Here is an 18,212-nt window from a genome sequence, read left to right on the forward strand (position 1 = left end):
AGGTTAATTTTCTCTGCGTTATCGATTTGTGTTGGTTGTCTATTAAGAAAACTGCACACAAAGTAGAAGAAAGCCTCTTACTGGTGTTGTTGTCACGGTCCAGGTCTGTGTCTTCGGTGCCATTTTTCCCTAAGAAGGACTTGATGTCATTGTCTTCGTACCAGTTGAGTGATGGTATTCGCTCACCGCCAACCTCAGGGTGACCGCACATGATCCTCGAGAAAGCACGAAAACTCTCCCTCGGCAGCGATGAGCGATTCTCTGGAGAGAGAAGACGAAGAGCCTCGCTCATCTCCGCAAAGCTGGAGAGAGAGGAGAACTGAGAAGAGGAAAGTTTGGTCGAAGAGGAGAAGAAAGAGGGTCGATTGGCACAGAGAAAACAGAGTCAGTGAATAACAGTCGCAACAAAACAAGCATAAAATTAAATATAACGTTAATAAAAATACCAAAAGCTTAAGGATCCACAAGCACCCACTGCAGTACCTCATAACTAATTTATAATAATCAATCAAATGATTTCACAGACACAGATGTACATGAAACATCAGGTGTGTTCTTACATCGTCAATGAGGACAGCCAGCTCCTGGGACACTCTTGTGACAGCCTGACTGATGACCCTGAGGTCTCCAGCGTTTGCCATCAGACGTTCTCTCTAACAGAAAGAGTAGACAGACAGGTTTATTGATCATACTTACTGTAGCTCGTCAGATATAAAAGCAACTTAGTGCCGTGGCGAAATGTGGGGAACAAAATAAGTTTCCAGTTTCCTGATTTTTACCGTGAAGAGCTTGGTGAAGTCGAGCTGAGTGAGGAAACGGCGTTCGGCTTCTTGCAGGACGTCGACTGGAAGGCTGCACAGCTGAGTCTGAAGATTATTCATGGCGGCTTCTCCTCGGTCCACCGTCAGAAACTGTCTCAACATGCTCGCGTTACACACCAGGTCCTTCAGCTGCAACTGAGCTCCAGCCACAGCAACCTGGATGGGACAACATTGACAGTGTTTCATTACTAAGACTTGTTCTCACCTTTCATTATCATGGGTGCTGGTAGAAACCGTTTAACCGAGCCGATAAGTTTTAAATTTAACATTTTATACTTCCCGTTTCACTTTTAAACCAAGACTAAAATATCTTCTTTGTTGCCGCTCATGCCTAATCCTGAGTGCTTCAGTGGGTCCTTTCTCTTCACAGTAAATGTTTGTCATGTAACATCTGTTGCAGATATCTTACCTGAAAATTAAGACGAGCCTTCAGCAGCTGGTTCACAGTCACAGGCGACAGGCTGCTGTTGGTCAGCAGGAAGGAGGAGAACGTCTCATTGGGTTTCAGGTAATCCTCTACGGGGAGATCTAAATGGGGAAACAAACACATGAACACATTAAAGCTCCTGTGAGGAGTTTTTAACCGGTTATGAAACAGACTGAAATTAATTAATTCGGCTAAACGTCTGTGCGGCCACCATATTGGAGCGGTCAGGATCCGCTAGAAACTAATAGAATGTGTATTGAGAGATCCTTGATTTCGCAATAAAATATATAAGAAAGATATTAAAAATACAAATTAATGTGATTGTCAAGAGCTGTAACAAAAAGTTAGTAAACTTTTTAGGCAAAGACGACCTCCCAATCTCAAACACGGTATCTATGTTTCTATATCTATGGTCACAACAGTAAACATCCTACATAACAGGAAAATCCTGATTTTCAGCACAGCCCCATAAATTTAAGTTATTTCTGCCTCTGGCAAGGCTGAGAAATTCTTAAATAGCTAAAACAGTGTTTACCCTCTTTATCGTTTACTGTATCAGTGGGTCAGGATTTCAGCGTTCAGCAGATGTCTGTTGAGCCGTTTTCATGGGATTTTTCTGCTGCATGAAAAACCTTATTGAAGGCCCGCTTTCATTCATCTGATTGTTTGTCTGGAGTAGTCATGTAATTGAATCTGCCCACAGCAATGAGAGGCGAAACAGCCGTGCTGTGCTGCTTTCACGACAGCAGTAAATGGCCACATTCATCTGGTCACTCGACACCTGTTTAAAGCCATTCATGGAGAGCAGCTAGTGGCTGCTACTGTAACCTCTCAGTGCTGCTCAGATCAGTCTGGGAACACAAAAAAGTTCAGTGCTTTTATTGCATTTGATGGCTTGCATGGACTTAAACCTGCTAACCATGAATTTATGTTTTGACAGCATATTGTCATTAAATAGAAAATGTTGAAAAATCTGCATTGTAATTTATTTTCACTTGTTCCCTGACATATGAAGTAAAGGCTTCCTTCTTTGTGGTCATCTTGTCTTCAGCACACAATGAGCTTGTTTAAACTCCCAGGCTCTATTGTGTTTCTCCATTTTCTGTCATCAGAATTAAGAGCCTGGAAAAGTAAACACCAATGTGTTTTAGAGTCACTGTGTCAGAATGTCAAGGTATCCCTTAATGCAGTGCTAAAGGAGATTCAAAGAGGCTGTGGTACTTGGCCAGGCTCCAGGTCTCTCTCCAAGCCTTCGGACACTCTCGGTCAGGTCCCGAAAGCCCGAGAAGCTCCGGTCTCCGCTGTAGGACAGAACAGTCTGGGCGTCCACGAAGAGACGAGACAGTCTGTAGAAAGCGACAAGAGGAGGAGTCTTAACGGGAATGAATACATGCGGTTAGGTTACATTCAACTGACCTTTTAACTATGAACACCATTTCTAAACACTTTCATCAAAGTTTAAACTGGCATGCATAATTCCCAACATGTCAAACAATGCCTTTGAGGTATGATTATGCGCCCTCATTCAAAGCATCTGTTGCTAATAAGCTAAAAAATGTGAGGACACATGTATGCTCTTTCCAGCTAGTCATTTCCTCTCATCTGGTCAACAGGTCAGCAACACTGGAGTGGATCTTTAGTTGCGGCAGTACCTACAGTCTTGTTAATGTGACATGTATGCAGCAGCGTTGCATTCTGGCCCATGGAACTAAAAAGTGAAAAGTTTACCAAAAACATTTGTTACTAATCGCAGTTTCTCTGTTGATCTTTTGGGCTTTTTTCATCCTAAAAGCATCGCTCATCTGCCCATGACAGCTGTCCTTGTTTTACCTCCAGTCTACCTACATGGAGTTGTCAAAGTTTCCAACTTGGCCCGCTCTCTCTCCTGGTGTCAGGCTGTGGAAGCAGGGGTTGTTGATGTTGCAGATAATGCCTTGAATCCAGGGCAAGGTGCCTGCCGATGGCAACGCTTTGTTTGGAAAGTGACCTAAAAGCAAACAAACACAAACAGTTCATTACCAGGAGATCAGCCTGAGCTACAAAACAATGAATTTACTGTGAGCCAAAATGAACAATAATCCGAGCATTTCCTGAGCTGTTGTTATTTAAAGAAAAACTGCTTTCACAGAAGCTGTCACATAAGAAATAACCCTAAGCAGTTTGCAGTGTGCACTGTATGCTGCACCAACTTCTTGCACACATCAATGCACAAAAAGTACAAAATCTAAACTTTGTGAACACTGAATTACAATAATACGCAGGGTTCAAATGTACATTTTCTGGTAAGAAAAAAGCTACCAAGGCGCATATGGTTCTGACCAATTGGCCTACATTGTGTTGTGTCTTGACATGCTGTGTTTTATTATGTCATCATCTCATCTAATGTCACCTCTGCATATGCAGGACTTCTTAAAGAATGTATGACCACAACAGGTTAGAGAAACAAATGTGCGTGCGTGGTACAAGAATCACTCTCCTTGCTTTAATCCTCTTAAGCTGGTTGGCACAACGCCATTTTTCAGACCTTGATAGTGTGTGTGCCCAAAGAGACGCACATTACATAACAACACTCACATTGGCTTTGTTTGTAAGGAGGGTGTGAATGACGGACGGAGATAAGGATGACAAAGAGGAAGAGCGGCCAGAGGAGCTCAATGATCAGCTGGATCTGCGTAAGAGGAGAGAGAGAGGATGTTACAGGTACAGGTTAATTCTCCAAACTGTGTCTTCAGATTCAGCCGACTATTTTGTTGCTTTCTGAAAAGTCAAAATGTGGCCACCTTGTTCCTCCTGCGATACGTGATGTTCTTCCAGAGCAGGAGGAAGAGCTGCCTGAAAACCCCCATCGCTCCCTGCAGCTACCTGGCCATGATGCAAAGCTGGAAAACACACAGCATGTGGTCGGAAAAAGTCAGGTTAAGCAGGGGATCCTAGTTAACTGTCATGTCCTGTCCCTCTCTAAGACGAAATTACAAATACAGGCAACATGCTGGTAAACAAATAATAAAAGATTAAATATAGGTTGTATACACATAAACAACCTGTTCTTACTTTATTCTGCAGTGTTTAAAACATTTTCACACACTACAGAAAGTCCTGTCATACAGGACTCACAACCTGGTACAATAACACGCTGACAGACTAAAGAAATCATTGATTTCAGTGGGGACAGGATGACAGTCAGTAATTATAAAAATAACTGGGCATATTGGAATTTGGTCCATTTCCTGTAGATTTAGTTTGTTTCTGTATCAAAATGTCTTAGTTTCTCTGATGGGTATTAACTGCTTAACACTGCCTTTCTCTTTTTATATTTATGATACGTATGATAAAGTGTTTTAAAACTACTTTGTGCTTGGCTGAATAAAGAAGAATCAACACAAGTTAGGGCTGTAGTGACACTGTGTCTGACCTTTACCCTGCAGAGGACAGCTAGCCTTAATCCTCAGCAGAAAGAAATGTCATATTTTAACCTTTAAACTTTTATGGAGTCACCTTAGATACAAATATGTTAAAGAAAGTAAATAACCTATGTGCATATGACAGATCCAACAGGCTGTTTTTTCATTCATTGTGGGTGGATGTTGTCTAATGTTGCCTGGTGTAATCTGCTCAAGATGGACAATCCCCTCCTTCATCCTGAAATCCTCCTGATCCTAACAGCTTACCTGTTTCTTTCTCAGACTTTAACATTTACTTCTGCCCTGTGAATGACTTCAGAGTATGTTGCACCGGTATGGTCTCTTCCTCATGTCTGGGCTGTAGTAAATAATCTGAAGATCGGGCTTATGATTTGTGCAAGGTCAGAAATGAATGACCATGCTGATTTCCATTGCAAATCTTTTTAAACTCAAAGTCAAACTATTTTTTGCCTTCACCTGTTTACATGTCTAGACTTTGCAGATGCAAGTACAGTTACCATGTTATTCGCTTTAAATGTTTCTCTTTTTATAGCTTGATGCAGTAAAAATGTTGTTACAGAAATACAATACTCTTGTCTCTTCATGTAGCAAGCTAGTTTAATGGAACAACTTAAAAAGGGTATCACATCATACCAAATAAACACACGGGTTAAAACAATGACATAAAATTGCAATTTAGCGCCGTTTGTACAATGTAAAGTAATTTCTGCATGTTATTACGGACGTTACTTAGTCAAACAAATTGTAAAGTAAAACATATAAAAATTATTGAATTTGCTTCGGTAATTACATGTTTACTTCACTGTTTCCTACTAGCTTCCTCTTCCTAGCATGTTGGGTGATGCTGATAGAGGTTCAAAATGACCTTTACAAAACAATACACTCATAACATAATGAGCTCCGGAGACTCGTAAAACGGTTGTTAATAATTACCTTCTGTGATATAGGTGATAATATCTCCTTTCAGTGTGTAAGACACACCACCGGCCGGTAGCTTGTCATTGACTCTCCATTTCCCGTGTTTGTAAGAGCAGTTGTGATATGCATAAAGTCCCACCCACAAGCAACGCTTATTGGTCAAAGTATATTCGAGGGGCGGGGTCACAGAAGCCGGTAAAGAATCTGATTGGCTGTTTTCCCCATGTTTTGATAGCTGAAGACAGCTGATTGGCCAGGCTTTGACAGACCTATGTTATATAGAGTACATGCTCATAGCGCTTAGATAAGATCTGTGTGTCATAATAAAAGTAATATTCACATAAAAACAAGGCATACTTTATTAGCATAAGCAGCATGATAATACATTATTTACTTATAACTAGTGAAAATAACTTCAGAGATATAAATGATATGACATTTGCAATTATGACACTTATTTTCTTACAAGTGTCACGCAATTATCAGGTATTTTTCAATAACATAACAAAAAAGGAAACATATTACAAAGAGCTGTTAAAATCTTGATATACATTAGCTCTTACTTAGCCGATAGAGGGATGTTATTCGTTTTAAAATTATTCCATTTTATATATAGCCTATGATAAAAAAAACTTTGCATCTGAAATTTATTCAGCGACCACTGACTCTCAATAAATAACATCCAGAGGATATCTTACAGGTTATCTTAATGAACATCAAAAACAGCTAATTCTTAAAAATATACGCATCTCGCTATCAAATAAGGCAGTTACCTTTAATTGTGCATGATATTTGCGTCCTGTCAGGCACAGTCAGGGAAGCATTATCTGAATGAACCAGGTCTAAATAGTCCTCTCTGAAGCATGCAACAAACACTGTTTTAAATGAGTGCATGTGAGGGACTGGAAGTACATCCCAATGGTCGAGCCTATGTTCTGATAAAATAACATTTCCCTTGAAGCACGTTCAGCTCAGGCACACTGGCTGGAAGACTCTGGAGTACAGTACAACCAGTACATGTAAAAAGTTAGTGAATTCACAAAATATTCTGTTCATGAATTATTGCATCTCATCTACCACCTTCAATGTTAAATATCAGATAAATACAAATGAACATCTACCCCTGTCACTTTAAAATATGCTTAACTCTTTAAAATATACAGCGAGACTAGTTTGTTGTGTTCAGTGTTGTGACAACAGCTTAACATGTGCTGTGTTATCAATTGCATAAAACTTCCTGTATTTGGCAAAAGTTCATGTAGCTTCAACACTGTGAAGTATTTTTGTCCTTAATGTCGCTGGAAGTGCTCAAAGAAACACCGGCTGCTCTTGTCCTGTTAGGAGGCGATACGTTGAAGCTGGCATGGTCTTCAAATGAATCTGAACAGAGAAAAAAATAATCTATTAGAATAGGTAATCGTCCCATTTTAAACTGTATAAGCAAACTTTATTAGTCGTACACCTCTAACTAAAAATCTAATGTAGAAATGTCTCACCTCTCCGACAGCATTAGTCAGGATCTGGATGATCTTGTCGTGCGTTGTGGCGACAACACTCTGCCCGTTGATTTCAATGATACGGTGCCCAACACGGATACCTCCCCTCTCTGCTATACCGCCTCGCATCAAACTGCAGATCTGACCCCAGGAAGGGAGAAGACATTTTCAAAACAACAGAGATTTGAGCCGCAGATGGAAAGCGCCACAAAAAGCCAGGAGGTGGATCTTGGGTTCATATTATATTTTTCATTTTTCAAACAAGAGAAGAAAAGAGAGCAGCAATCTGGGGGGCTGACATACACAAAATACAATGATTGACTTACAATGCCGTCCTCCACACTGAAGCCCAGCTGAAACTTGGGATCTGGCCTCCTGATTATCGCCATGGTGACCGGCGGGCAGTGAACGATGCTGAGCTTCACATACTTTTGGCTTTTTAAGTCCTGAGAAGAAACAAGACTAGGTCAAAACCTAGTATGTGGCTGACCGCATCGGGTCAGTGTGCGCTTTTGTGGGCAATGTGTTACAAGGACTGTCCTTATGAGGCAGATAACAATGTGTTTGAAAGCAGGTGCGCGCTGCGGACGTAGGTGAGGACAGCGGAGGAACAGCCCCGCCTACTCCCCTAAACAAAATCCAGAGCCGTATAGAGAGAGAGTCGTGTCAGTGGAGGTCCAATATGCTCCATGATCCGACATTGCGATGTCGCAACTCTCTCCCTCTACGGCTGTGAAAGACTGAGTGCTCACTCAGTCACTCAGTCACATACAGACCCGTGTGTAGGGCTGATCCCCGCAGTCAGCCAAAAACTATATGTGAACACACTACAATTACAGCAGTCAGTGTTCAGGTGCTTACAACCTTGTTCTTATCATTAATGATTGTTTTTAGGGGGATTTTATTTTTGCATATGCTTCCCACAATAAGAACAAAAACCTACAATACCTACGATGATATAATATTACCTTAATAGGATCATAACTCGGATGAATACTGATGTAACTACTTTAAAACCCAATTCATATCTGAATGCCCATCACATAATAAATAGACTCACACTGCAGAGAAATGTAGTGCCATCTAGTGCATCCTAAGAGCATTACATTTTCTGTGTAGAAGGCAACATCACTTAAATGTTCAGTGTTTACATCTTAACCTTTTATCAGAAGCACCAAGAGGGAAATCCTGTCATTCCAGCGTAACAACAAAAAAACGTCCATTATTTTTGATATATAACCTTTGTTTAAACTCGAAGATTCACTGAGGTTGCCCTCATTTACAGTGACGTCGAGTGACACACAAGTCGAAAGCAATTACATAACAAAATACAAAATGAAAGATAAAAACAGAGAAAAAGGTACAAACGTGATAAAGATAAAAACAGGGAAACAGCTCATAAAACACATGATAAAACAAAGAGATTATATAGTTATTATTATGGAAATCCCTGAAATTGTAAGTATGTTTCCCCGTGTTCCCGTCTTACCCGGATGATGTTCTGGCAGGTGGTGATGGGCAGCCCCACCAGGCTGGTGCTGTTAACAGACATGATGCGATCACCGATGCTGAGCTCGCCGGAGCGCTCGGCAGGACCTCCGTGTAGGAGGTTGGCCACCACTACTGTGGGCAGGATGGAGCCCCAGCCTGACTCCACCACTGCCAGACCCAGGATCTCTCCAGCAGCCTTGGTGATGGCTACCTGAACGACACACAGCGGAGAACATGGTTTCATTTTGTTTAGCAGTTATGTCCCTACAATTATTGAGGATCAACATCGTTTCTCATAAAATGTCTGATGTAATATGTAAAACAAGTGCTGTCACAAGTTTAATCATCAGTGGGAATATTTTCTCCATTATTAGGTGATATAAAAGGAAGATGAGGGAAAACAAACACAAGATTGAAAACACTTTTTGCTTACATCTCTGATGTTCTGAGAGTCAGAGAAGTGGGCCAGGTCTCCGTTGTAGAGCTCCTGACTTTCCAGGTAGTCACTGTACTCGCCGGGCCTCAGATCGCTGGCCTTGATGCCATTGGCCTGAAGAAACTGCTGGTAAGCCACTCCGAACGCCTGACCGATGGCCTGAGCGATGGTCTGAGCCTGGAAGAGAGAGACAGGATGGAGGAGAGGAAACTGGATCAGATCAATAACATTGTTATTTACATCTTTACAGATTTTACATCTAAAGAATGGGCAGAGTGAAATAAATATTCTTTGAACACTTTTTACCCTCTATTGTCATGTCAAGACATTAAAGCACAATACTAAACAGTAGAGACAAACTAATTGTGACAATCAGGTCAGAAAAAAGTGGATCTTTTTTTGTCTCACTCATCACACATAAAAAAGACAAAGGTTTGAATGAAACAAATAGCAGTAGACACAGTGGCCTCATGGCAGTAAGTATCCCACAGCTAATTAGTTTCTAAAAAGAAACTCTCCCTCTTCCTCCTCCTATTCAGTCTTGCCAACAGTGGGAAACTGGGACGACAGCCAGACCATTTTTACATTCAGGAGAACTCGCTGGCTGTCTGGGGGAAAGAAACCAGGCCAACCTAAAGCTCAAACTACTGTGCAGCCAAACAAACAGCACATTTGATCAGAGAGCAGCACTGAGGGGAGCGAAATACACCTTATTAATGTCTTTAATTGAGAGCTTATTTGTGGGATAAAAGGCTCAAGAATATAGATGAATAGAAACGATGAAGTTGTGGCGTCGGCGAAGATTACAACAGAACAGTAGGAAACAGGTGCTGGGATTCAAATATGTATGAAAACTTCACAATCCTGCAGTTGACCAGCTCACATCATCAGAGGAGAAGACGTGGCAGATCATTAAGCACTTCTTCTGAGGCCCGGAGGAGGATGAAGAGTCGGCATCCTGTCCTTTGCGTTTCCTCCGAGCCATCAGGACCACGATGTCCCCAATGTCGGCAATATAAGAGATCATCTGCAGAGCGTGGTCCATCATGGCCTCCTGAGAGGAAACCAGACATGAGGGGGTTAATTATATTAGAAACAGGGTGAAAACAGGAAGGTCTGCTTTTCACGTGCCAAGACTTGAAACTTCCTTAAGAGAGTACATGCTTTACAGAGAGCGAAGCCCCGCCTGTATTTTATTCTATTTTAGTCGGATCAGTATTTTATTGCTTCGTACTCGACCACTTCCAACACATTCATCGGTGAGGCATTCAAGGACACACGAAGAAATGACAATCAGCTGCCAAAAGCACTGCAATGATGAGCTATTTTGATGAAAAAGTTCAAATTCAGATGGAGAAAATACGACAGGGATAATTATAATAAATGATATCTGCTCACAAATTTAAATGATAATATTTTTTATAATTTAGCCAAGCACATGGCCAAATTCACCAAATGAAACCAGGTGAAAGCACCAAAAAGAACTGGGATTATTTTCTTATCCATAAGTAGGGTGCACCGAGGAGCAACCAGCCGTGTAAAGAGGGAGCAGCTGACAGTAGATGACCCACTTTGACTCTCCTGACAATTCAACCACATTGTGGAGGAAAATAGACTCTACTACAACTGCAACATTACCGCAGAGCCCTCTTATTAAATCACAACCCACTTCTATATTAAGCATTCTTCCTGCCAGGGCTTGGTGGGGAAAATGAAGAAGCTCAAAGCTGCCTTAAAAAAAAAGTTCATAAATGGATGTTTTCACAACGTTACTCAAACCCTGAAGATAATCAGGCCTTTAACCCACAGGCAGTTACTTCATTACACACACAGGGAAAATAATCCTACATAGTTTTAGATGAAGGTTAATGAGGACAGTAATTCTGTCGGACACTAGAACATCTCGATTCCAGAGTTGTCCAACAACCTGAAATCTAAAAGTACTTTATAGTCGTAGTAGTGGTGGTTGTTTATTTGCACAGGAGATGTAGCCCTGACACTTCTAATAACACTTTCAACTTTAACTTCTGAGACGAAATGACACAGACATTGATAAATGTGGTCCAGACCCAAAATGAAAACTTCTGCAGCAGTTAGCAGAACTCACCTGTGTGTCAGCAGTGAGCACTTTGATCCGCTGGGTGGAGATGAACAGATCCACCTCCGTCATCGGCTGGGACTCTCCCTCTGGAGCCTGAAAGGAACATCAGTTGCACTGTTATGAAACGTGGTCCAAACTGGTATTCTGATTTCTCAGTAAAAGATCCACCACAAAGAGGCACTATCAAACAAAGTGGCACACAGCCTTGATTTAACAGGCTGATATTTGGAGCGTCTCTAAAGTGAGTTCACCTTAATGCGGTCCACAGCCTCCTGAGCCTGAGACATGCGGGCGTTTGTAGACGGGTTCTTCTCAGATCTGAGCTGAGTGGAGCCCAGGTACTTGGCCCCAAACACGACTCCATCCAACAGGTCTTCAGGGTCACACGGACCGGGAACTGAAGAGTACACAGAGAATACACTGACCTCATTTCACTCAAGTGTCAAGCTGAATTTATATAAGACAAAGGAAGTGTTGCGAAGTGACTCACCGTCTTTATATGATGGATGATCAGCACTCTGCAAACACAGCACAAAGAGGAATTAAGTTCAGTACTTGTTCGGTTGAAAATTTTGCCCTTTTTTATCCATTTATTATCCGTTTTTATTCTATATTGTAATCTTATGAAACATGTTTTTATTGATTAGTAATAGCACCTCATCCTACCTGCTCGCTCTCTGCAGCACTCTCCTCTTCCTCCGGAGGCTCCTCCCCGAGCTTCATCCACACTGGCTCAGGATACTCCTCATCAGGCAGGGAGGCGAGGGAGTCCTCTCTGTGCCGCTGCTGTTGACCATTCCTGTAATGCCCCCAGAACCTTTGAGCGTCCTCCTGGCTGTAGGAAACTGACACCACAGCGTCCACATCCCCTCTGTGGGGCTCACAGGGCGGCTGAGGTGCAGCTCCGATCTCTGTGAACTGCAGCAGCCCCAGCAGGTCTCTGTGGTGGCTTTCAGAGAACAGCAGCCCGGTGGTCTCTGTGCTGTCATCTGTAATGAGGGAGGGGGCGCACGCTTCCGGCTCAGACAGGCTGGAGTACTGATGCTGGGTGAGGTGAGGGGGTATCTCATGGCTGGGGTGAGGCTCTTCCCCCATCATCTGGAGCTGGCTGAGCAGGGTGTGAATGCGACTGTGGTCTTCGTCACCTAGACTTCTGTTAGAAACCTCATCCTCCTCCTCACTGACCCCCCTCTCCACATCACATAAGACCTCCTCCTGGTATTCCCCAACACCCTCCAAGTCCTCAACCCTTACCTCCTCCTCAACTCCTTCATCCTCTTCAAATTCCACTCTGTTATCCTGGAGTGGCTCAACAATATTTCCCACAAACTCCTGCTGGTTCACGTCAAGTGAAGCCACAGCGTGACTCACGTCTGAAGGTAGTAATACTGATTCATCTGCACCAGCCTTGTCAAGATTGTCAACAGACGGAGGGAAGCTGGGATCATCCAGGTCGTCAGCCGAGCCCGCCTCACTGGAGGAGTCAGACCTCCAGTCTAAAGGAGGAGGTTCGATCGGGTTGTAGGAGTCCAGATCCTCCACTTCTGAACCTAGTGAAGCGGCCACAGTCTGTCTACTGAAGTCAACCCTAGAGAGAACATCCGCTGGATCAGCCGTAGGAAACGAGGAGTCTGAAGGTGCAGAGGCTGACTGATCGGCAGGACAGACGTCTGAGTCCATTTTATAAGAAAGCCTGTCAGAGGAAAATCAGCGTCACAACACAGCAGTATCATTTAAGAAATTAAGGTTTCTAACTGCACGAAAGACATTGTCATTAAACATTAGAGTAAGTAGTTTGTGAAAATAAGAGGTGCTGCATAAACCAATCTGCCTCACTTAATGTCTTAAGGATGATCCCAGCAGATACCATCAGTAACAGATAGCAGCAGTATTATCTGAAGTTCTATCATACAGCCCCTTGTCCTCATTGCACCATGACCGGCCTGATAGAAAAGCAGCCTAAAGCTCAAAGTACATGGACAACATGTTCCACATTTGTCACCCTAGAAAACATACATTTTCAATACAACTAATTCAGCTGACATTACATATCAATTATTGTACATTAAATTAAACTGCATAGCGAGCAGGGAGGCTTGGCAAAGTGTGCAGACGGAGCATACCAAACTTAATTTGAAATCTGTTATTTTACACATTTCATTAATCGGTACCGGAAAAAGGTTATTTTGAACAATAATACATATAATTTAACAAATCAGTGAGGCCCTCTGGTAAATTCGGCATATAAATTATCCACGAAGCAACGCAGGGTCTTTACAAACATCGCTGTTTTTTAACCCTCCCCCGAGTAAAAATCCAGCTCAGTTTGGCTAAGTAAAGTTAGCAGTGAAAGTAGCGTTATGCTAACCAATTAGCCAATTAGAAACCTCAGCATCTCAAGAGGAGCTCATTAACATAATAGGTCATTTATCTGTTGAACGTTTTGGTTTAAGCAGCGAAAAGAGCGGCTCTCACCTGATATTCAAGGTCTTTCTCGGTTTCTTTGTACCCACACAGATACTCCTGTGGGTGCCACGACAGATAAGTTGACGTGGTTTGAGAGTCTTTTCCAAAACTTCAGCTTTATTATATTCGTCATACTAACAACAGTAGAACCGTTATAAATATTAACTTAAACATAGTCTACGGGTTATAAAAGTCACTGTATAAAGCAGAGTTTCTCTGTCAGTGTTGCTGTTCTCGACTCGACAGCTTTTTATTTATTCGCCGACTTTGTAGCCGTGCTGCGTTCACGGCAGCTTGTAACTTCCCCATCAGACATCACTTTTGGTTTCTTCTTTCTCTTCTGCATGCCCATACCGACAACTTAACTATTAACTCTACTTAAAACACCTTTTCAAACTCAAAACACAAACAGGTGTAGTATTTTATCAAAAATGCATTGCTGCGAAAAATGAGAATATTGAATTTAACCATCCAATTAATAATTTGGATAATGTGTTATACTAACTTGCTTATAATTTAATTTGCATAGAAAACGTAGACCCAGCTATTGCAAGATGACGGGGGTATCTTACATGAGGTAGGTTTTGTGCGCTGAAGAGGCTCTACTCCCAATTACAATCAGTCCGCCATCACCTGAAAGCAACGCTTGCTTACGTCATTTGAACTTCCAGACCTGCTCAATCAAACCTTAATAAAAGGGCCCAAGAGAGGAAAGATAATTAGATTTATTTTTTTTAAAATGTTTACATAATCAAAAATATATGTACATACAATTCAGTTGAACTTCTAAGCAGCTTTATGCTCATTTGAACATAAACAGACGAGTTTCCATTAAAATCTGACCAATATTGTCTCTTGGCTGTTTTCTACTGATTCTGTATTGCAAATCAGTTACTTTTTCCAGCTAAAATTATAACACATGAACTTATTAGCCACGCCACTTTATGTAGTGTATTCTTAGGACATTACATTCTTTAAACATACACTAAGATCGTCTTTAAACATTAAGAGACAGAAACCAAATGTACTTGAGTGATCCAAGTAACTGGTGTAACAATTAATTTACATTAATGAATCACTATATATAAAACAGCAAGATTAAAAATAAGGTATACAGAGTGTGTATTTAAGGCAACAATTTACCATTTTCACATTGTCATTGTATTTGTTTTAAAATCCCCACACAGCTTTCATTTCTAAACACAATCATTAACATTTGCAGCTTCTTTTTCACTGACCGTCTCTGCTGACTGGCTGAACAGATTGAGGTTTTGTGTCCCCCTGCTTCTCCTCTGCCCCTAAACCCGGTGTTAAACATAGTGCTTTGTGCAAGAATAAACCTGTGACTGGCCAGGTACAGGAGGAAGTCTTGGACCACTTTGCATATTAAAAACAAGGATGCACACTGTAAGCAGTCTCGTACTCTACAGGGAAAAGTGTTGTCGTACCAGCTGAATCTGTTGTTTTTAGAAACTAGGCTGCACTAAAACAGGTCTTGGAGAGAAAAAAAACTAGGGTATTATGTGCTAAATACAGACACGAGTTACCCCAGGAGCTTCCTGCCAGTTTACATAACATCATTAGGACTTATTGTCAGGTAGGACCTGAATCCAGCTTTTGTATAACACTGTGCTTAAATGGCATGTAAATACTTTTGTCTTAATTTTATTACACATATACAAATAAAAAAATTGTGTGATTGTGATGCTGCAGCAAATGGCTATGAGACAATAAATAAGTAAAGAATATTTGAGTAATTAATCTGATCATTAAATCTTGCCTCCCAACGTTTTTAGGAGACCCAAACGAATTTAAAAACGTAGTTTCCTTATTCCTTTTTTCACATTTGATTGGGCCTTTGAATGATTGGATACAAATCTAGTAAACGATTCGCTTATCATGTAGAATTTACTGCATATATCCAATAGACTTTAACTTGGTAAGAAACTAAAATGAATTCCTACAGACAGTCTCATAAAAGTCTGACCACATTTAGGATCTGCTTCACATCCTTTCATTCTGCATTTCCTCCAATACAAATTAATTGTTCAGTTCTTATCTAAGCACCTGATCTACTCCTCACTGTGAGTTTAACACTATGCACAGTCTGTCTAGTCACTGTTGCCGCCGCTCATCTGGATCAAACCAATAAGAGACGAGACGGTGCCCATCATCCCCACCAGCCAGTTGGGAAATCTTCCCGCCCACAGGAAGCCGGGCGGCATCCAGTGAATGGCGTTACTGAGGTCGGCCATGCTGCTGAGGACAGAAAGGACCTCTCCTCGCATCTTTCTGTGCAGCTGAGAGCGACTACAGAAGGAAAAATAGGTTCATCAGGACACATGGTTTGAACTTATTACTCGACCATCACAAAATAATGCCTCACACTATAAGAATCCCTCTCTACATTAGATGTAAATAAAGTTAATATTTGAAAGAAAACTGTAGGTACAGCACCTGTTGTCTGCTCCGTCCCTCTCGTGCTTTTTCAGCTTCTTCTTCAGGAGGAGCAGAACTCTGATTGATCTGAAGAGTAAAAGATTCCCAAAACACTTCAACTCAGAGCATCAAATTCCATAAAAAGACAAAGTGTTTGTCCGCCTGTCAGTATTTCCAATTGTCTTATCCTCACGCTGGCCCTTCACACCAAACCCATTGGTTCCTACAGAAGATGTAATCTTTAAAAACAGGCCACAAATAAAATTTCATTTTTAAAATAGGCAGTTTTTAACCAAGGCTACTCCAATTAGAGTAAATAGAGTATTTATTTAGGACTATTTTCTGGTGCGGATTAATTCAAATTTTGGGCTTCAGTAAGGATGTACAGCAGCTGAACAGCGTGTGTGGGATTGACTTACATAAACTTTACTGTCCATTTCATCTAGTGAAAGATTGCCTTATCCATGTTTTATTTTTTATATAGTTTTATACAAAAAGACATATTGACCAGACAAACATATGACATTTGGATTTCAGCACCTTTTAGTTTATTTAGTTTTATATTAGTGTATCTAGTCAGATTTCTGATTATGTCACACCTGAGTATTCCCAGCAGCAGCGACGTTCCCCACAGCACTGTGCTGAACAGCCACCACTTATCAGACTTCACTTTGATGAGCTTGGCGTCAGCAGCCCAGGCGATGTGTTCACAGGGGTAATACAGCTGATCGGCCACGTTAGTCAGCACTGAAATCCAGCGCACGCCTGCATCCTCCTCCTTTAAAGGACAATCAACAAAAATTAACGATGCAAATTCTAAAAGATGGACAAAGGACTTCTGTTACATGTTTCAAGCTAGTCCATCCTTCCTCAACTGAATAATGAAGAAGCATATGACTTCTGAGGTGGAAGATGATGGAGAAGACTATTCATATATTGTGTTACTCACCCCGGCTCCAAACCCATAACCGTGAGAGTAAGCCAGCATGGAGAGATCATCAAACAGCCTCAGCACCGTCCGGCAGTGGCTGAGCTGAGCAGAAAACAGCAGCAGGCTTTTCCCGAGACGCTGGGATGAAACGTCTGATTCTGCTTTACGGGACAGAACGCCTCCAACCAGCTGGGAGCCATAACAGGCCGTCCTGATCTGAGAAGACAAACACAGGAGGGATACACTGAGATTTAGGTTGCCATAATTCTTTAAGGTGTTAATTATCACAAAACAAAAAGTGAAATGACAATATAACTTTACAATTTTGCTGTCTAATACCTGAAATGATTGAAAAGCATCACTGTATTACATCTGTTTTGTTGAATGTTTATATGTTGTGACGAATGGCTTCATTAATGTTGATAGATAATTTACTTAGGCTTTAATTGATCAGTTAGAAGCCAATATAGAGAACAGGTTGACTTACCAGGTTTGAAAAAGCCTTTTGACAACATATGTTCTGGGTAAAAAATGTACAACAATTGGACCTACATGCATATATTAATGGCTAAGTGGCATCTTTAACTTCAAAACTGATATTAAATCTGCTGATAGTTTTCTCAGGGTATTCTGTCTTAAGGGTTTATTACGTGTAACTAACGGCTAAATTAATGGCTGATACTGGAGGAGATGTAATATGCTCGCAGGACGTTTTTGAACAAGCTAATTTTCTGGTTTCGTGACGTAAATGTGAGCTAGCGGTAAACACCAAAGCCATATCATAATTAACTGTGCACTGAAAGACAATAAAACTAATATCATAAAACTAATGAACCAAGAGCAGAACAGTAGGGGTTTATTTCCACACCAAATAGTTGAAATACAAGTACTCACAACTTTATCCCTTCCTCTGTATGACTCGAGCACGCGCACCAGAGCCTCCACAGACTGCTGCATGTCTCTTTGCTCTCTCACACCGCGGAGCAATAAATAAACAGAAGTCTTTGAAGCTCCAGCAAAAACATCTCCAACGTTGACTGTTGTCACTACAAGTTCTTCTCAGCTGGACTTTGAAACAGGAAGTAGACCAAACAGACTCAAATAGATGATCACAGATCAATGACTCACAGATTCATTTGAACGTTTCCTGTTTTGTTTTTTTCGATGCGATGAGATACCCGCTGCTGCCCTCCGCAGTTGTTTGCATAAGTAAAAATATTGTAGAAAACAATGCTTGCTGAAATAGTGAAGCCTATATATATTT

General features: G+C 41.3%; 3 protein-coding genes across 3 annotated transcripts in view; all 3 read right to left on the reverse strand.

Annotated features, from left to right (window-relative positions):
* abca7 (ATP-binding cassette, sub-family A (ABC1), member 7) overlaps positions 1-5,688 on the reverse strand; it is a 28,472-nt gene extending 22,784 nt beyond the window's left edge. The window contains exons 1-9 of the mRNA XM_069680369.1: positions 5,604-5,688; positions 4,029-4,127; positions 3,823-3,916; positions 3,094-3,235; positions 2,470-2,594; positions 1,231-1,349; positions 780-977; positions 561-653; positions 82-319 (exon numbers count right to left, since the gene is read on the reverse strand). Coding sequence (XP_069536470.1) covers positions 82-319; positions 561-653; positions 780-977; positions 1,231-1,349; positions 2,470-2,594; positions 3,094-3,235; positions 3,823-3,916; positions 4,029-4,094 — 1,075 coding nt within the window. The 5' untranslated portion in view covers positions 4,095-4,127; positions 5,604-5,688. The remainder of the gene's footprint in view (positions 1-81; positions 320-560; positions 654-779; positions 978-1,230; positions 1,350-2,469; positions 2,595-3,093; positions 3,236-3,822; positions 3,917-4,028; positions 4,128-5,603) is intronic.
* A 241-nt stretch (positions 5,689-5,929) lies between these two features.
* On the reverse strand, positions 5,930-13,812 carry LOC138607269 (amyloid-beta A4 precursor protein-binding family A member 3). The gene is made up of 11 exons (XM_069679850.1): positions 13,588-13,812; positions 11,779-12,805; positions 11,603-11,630; positions 11,364-11,509; positions 11,119-11,205; positions 9,895-10,065; positions 9,009-9,188; positions 8,574-8,786; positions 7,411-7,530; positions 7,085-7,225; positions 5,930-6,968 (listed from the first exon to the last, which is right to left on the reverse strand). Exons 2-11 carry the CDS (start codon positions 12,790-12,792, stop codon positions 6,897-6,899), a joined length of 2,172 nt encoding a protein of 723 aa, XP_069535951.1. The 5' UTR covers positions 12,793-12,805; positions 13,588-13,812; the 3' UTR covers positions 5,930-6,896.
* A 522-nt stretch (positions 13,813-14,334) lies between these two features.
* pex11g (peroxisomal biogenesis factor 11 gamma) lies at positions 14,335-17,985 on the reverse strand. Its single transcript, XM_069680318.1, has 5 exons — positions 17,843-17,985; positions 16,967-17,164; positions 16,617-16,795; positions 16,036-16,104; positions 14,335-15,888 (listed from the first exon to the last, which is right to left on the reverse strand). Exons 1-5 carry the CDS (start codon positions 17,903-17,905, stop codon positions 15,690-15,692), a joined length of 708 nt encoding a protein of 235 aa, XP_069536419.1. The 5' UTR covers positions 17,906-17,985; the 3' UTR covers positions 14,335-15,689.
* Between the last annotated feature and the right edge of the window lie 227 nt (positions 17,986-18,212).

This window comes from Semicossyphus pulcher, unplaced genomic scaffold (assembly GCF_022749685.1).
Source record: "Semicossyphus pulcher isolate SPU_LCO1_2020_fin unplaced genomic scaffold, fSemPul1.0.p SCAF_4, whole genome shotgun sequence".
NCBI lineage: Eukaryota > Metazoa > Chordata > Actinopteri > Labriformes > Labridae > Semicossyphus > Semicossyphus pulcher.

What these genes read in the sequence shown, in the direction of transcription:
- LOC138607269 (XM_069679850.1), bottom strand. Translation starts at nt 12,792, where the DNA reads ATGGACTCAGACGTCTGTCCTGCCGATCAGTCAGCCTCTGCACCTTCA. An exon ending in GTGCTGCAGAGAGCGAGCAG is followed by an intron (nt 11,631 to 11,778) that starts GTAGGATGAGGT and finishes CTGTGTTTGCAG; the next exon opens with AGTGCTGATCATCCATCATA. An exon ending in AGGCTGTGGACCGCATTAAG is followed by an intron (nt 11,206 to 11,363) that starts GTGAACTCACTT and finishes TGTTCCTTTCAG; the next exon opens with GCTCCAGAGGGAGAGTCCCA.
- pex11g (XM_069680318.1), bottom strand. Translation starts at nt 17,905, where the DNA reads ATGCAGCAGTCTGTGGAGGCTCTGGTGCGCGTGCTCGAGTCATACAGA. An exon ending in GTTATGGGTTTGGAGCCGGG is followed by an intron (nt 16,796 to 16,966) that starts GTGAGTAACACA and finishes TGTCCTTTAAAG; the next exon opens with GAGGAGGATGCAGGCGTGCG. An exon ending in CTGCTGCTGGGAATACTCAG is followed by an intron (nt 16,105 to 16,616) that starts GTGTGACATAAT and finishes TTTACTCTTCAG; the next exon opens with ATCAATCAGAGTTCTGCTCC.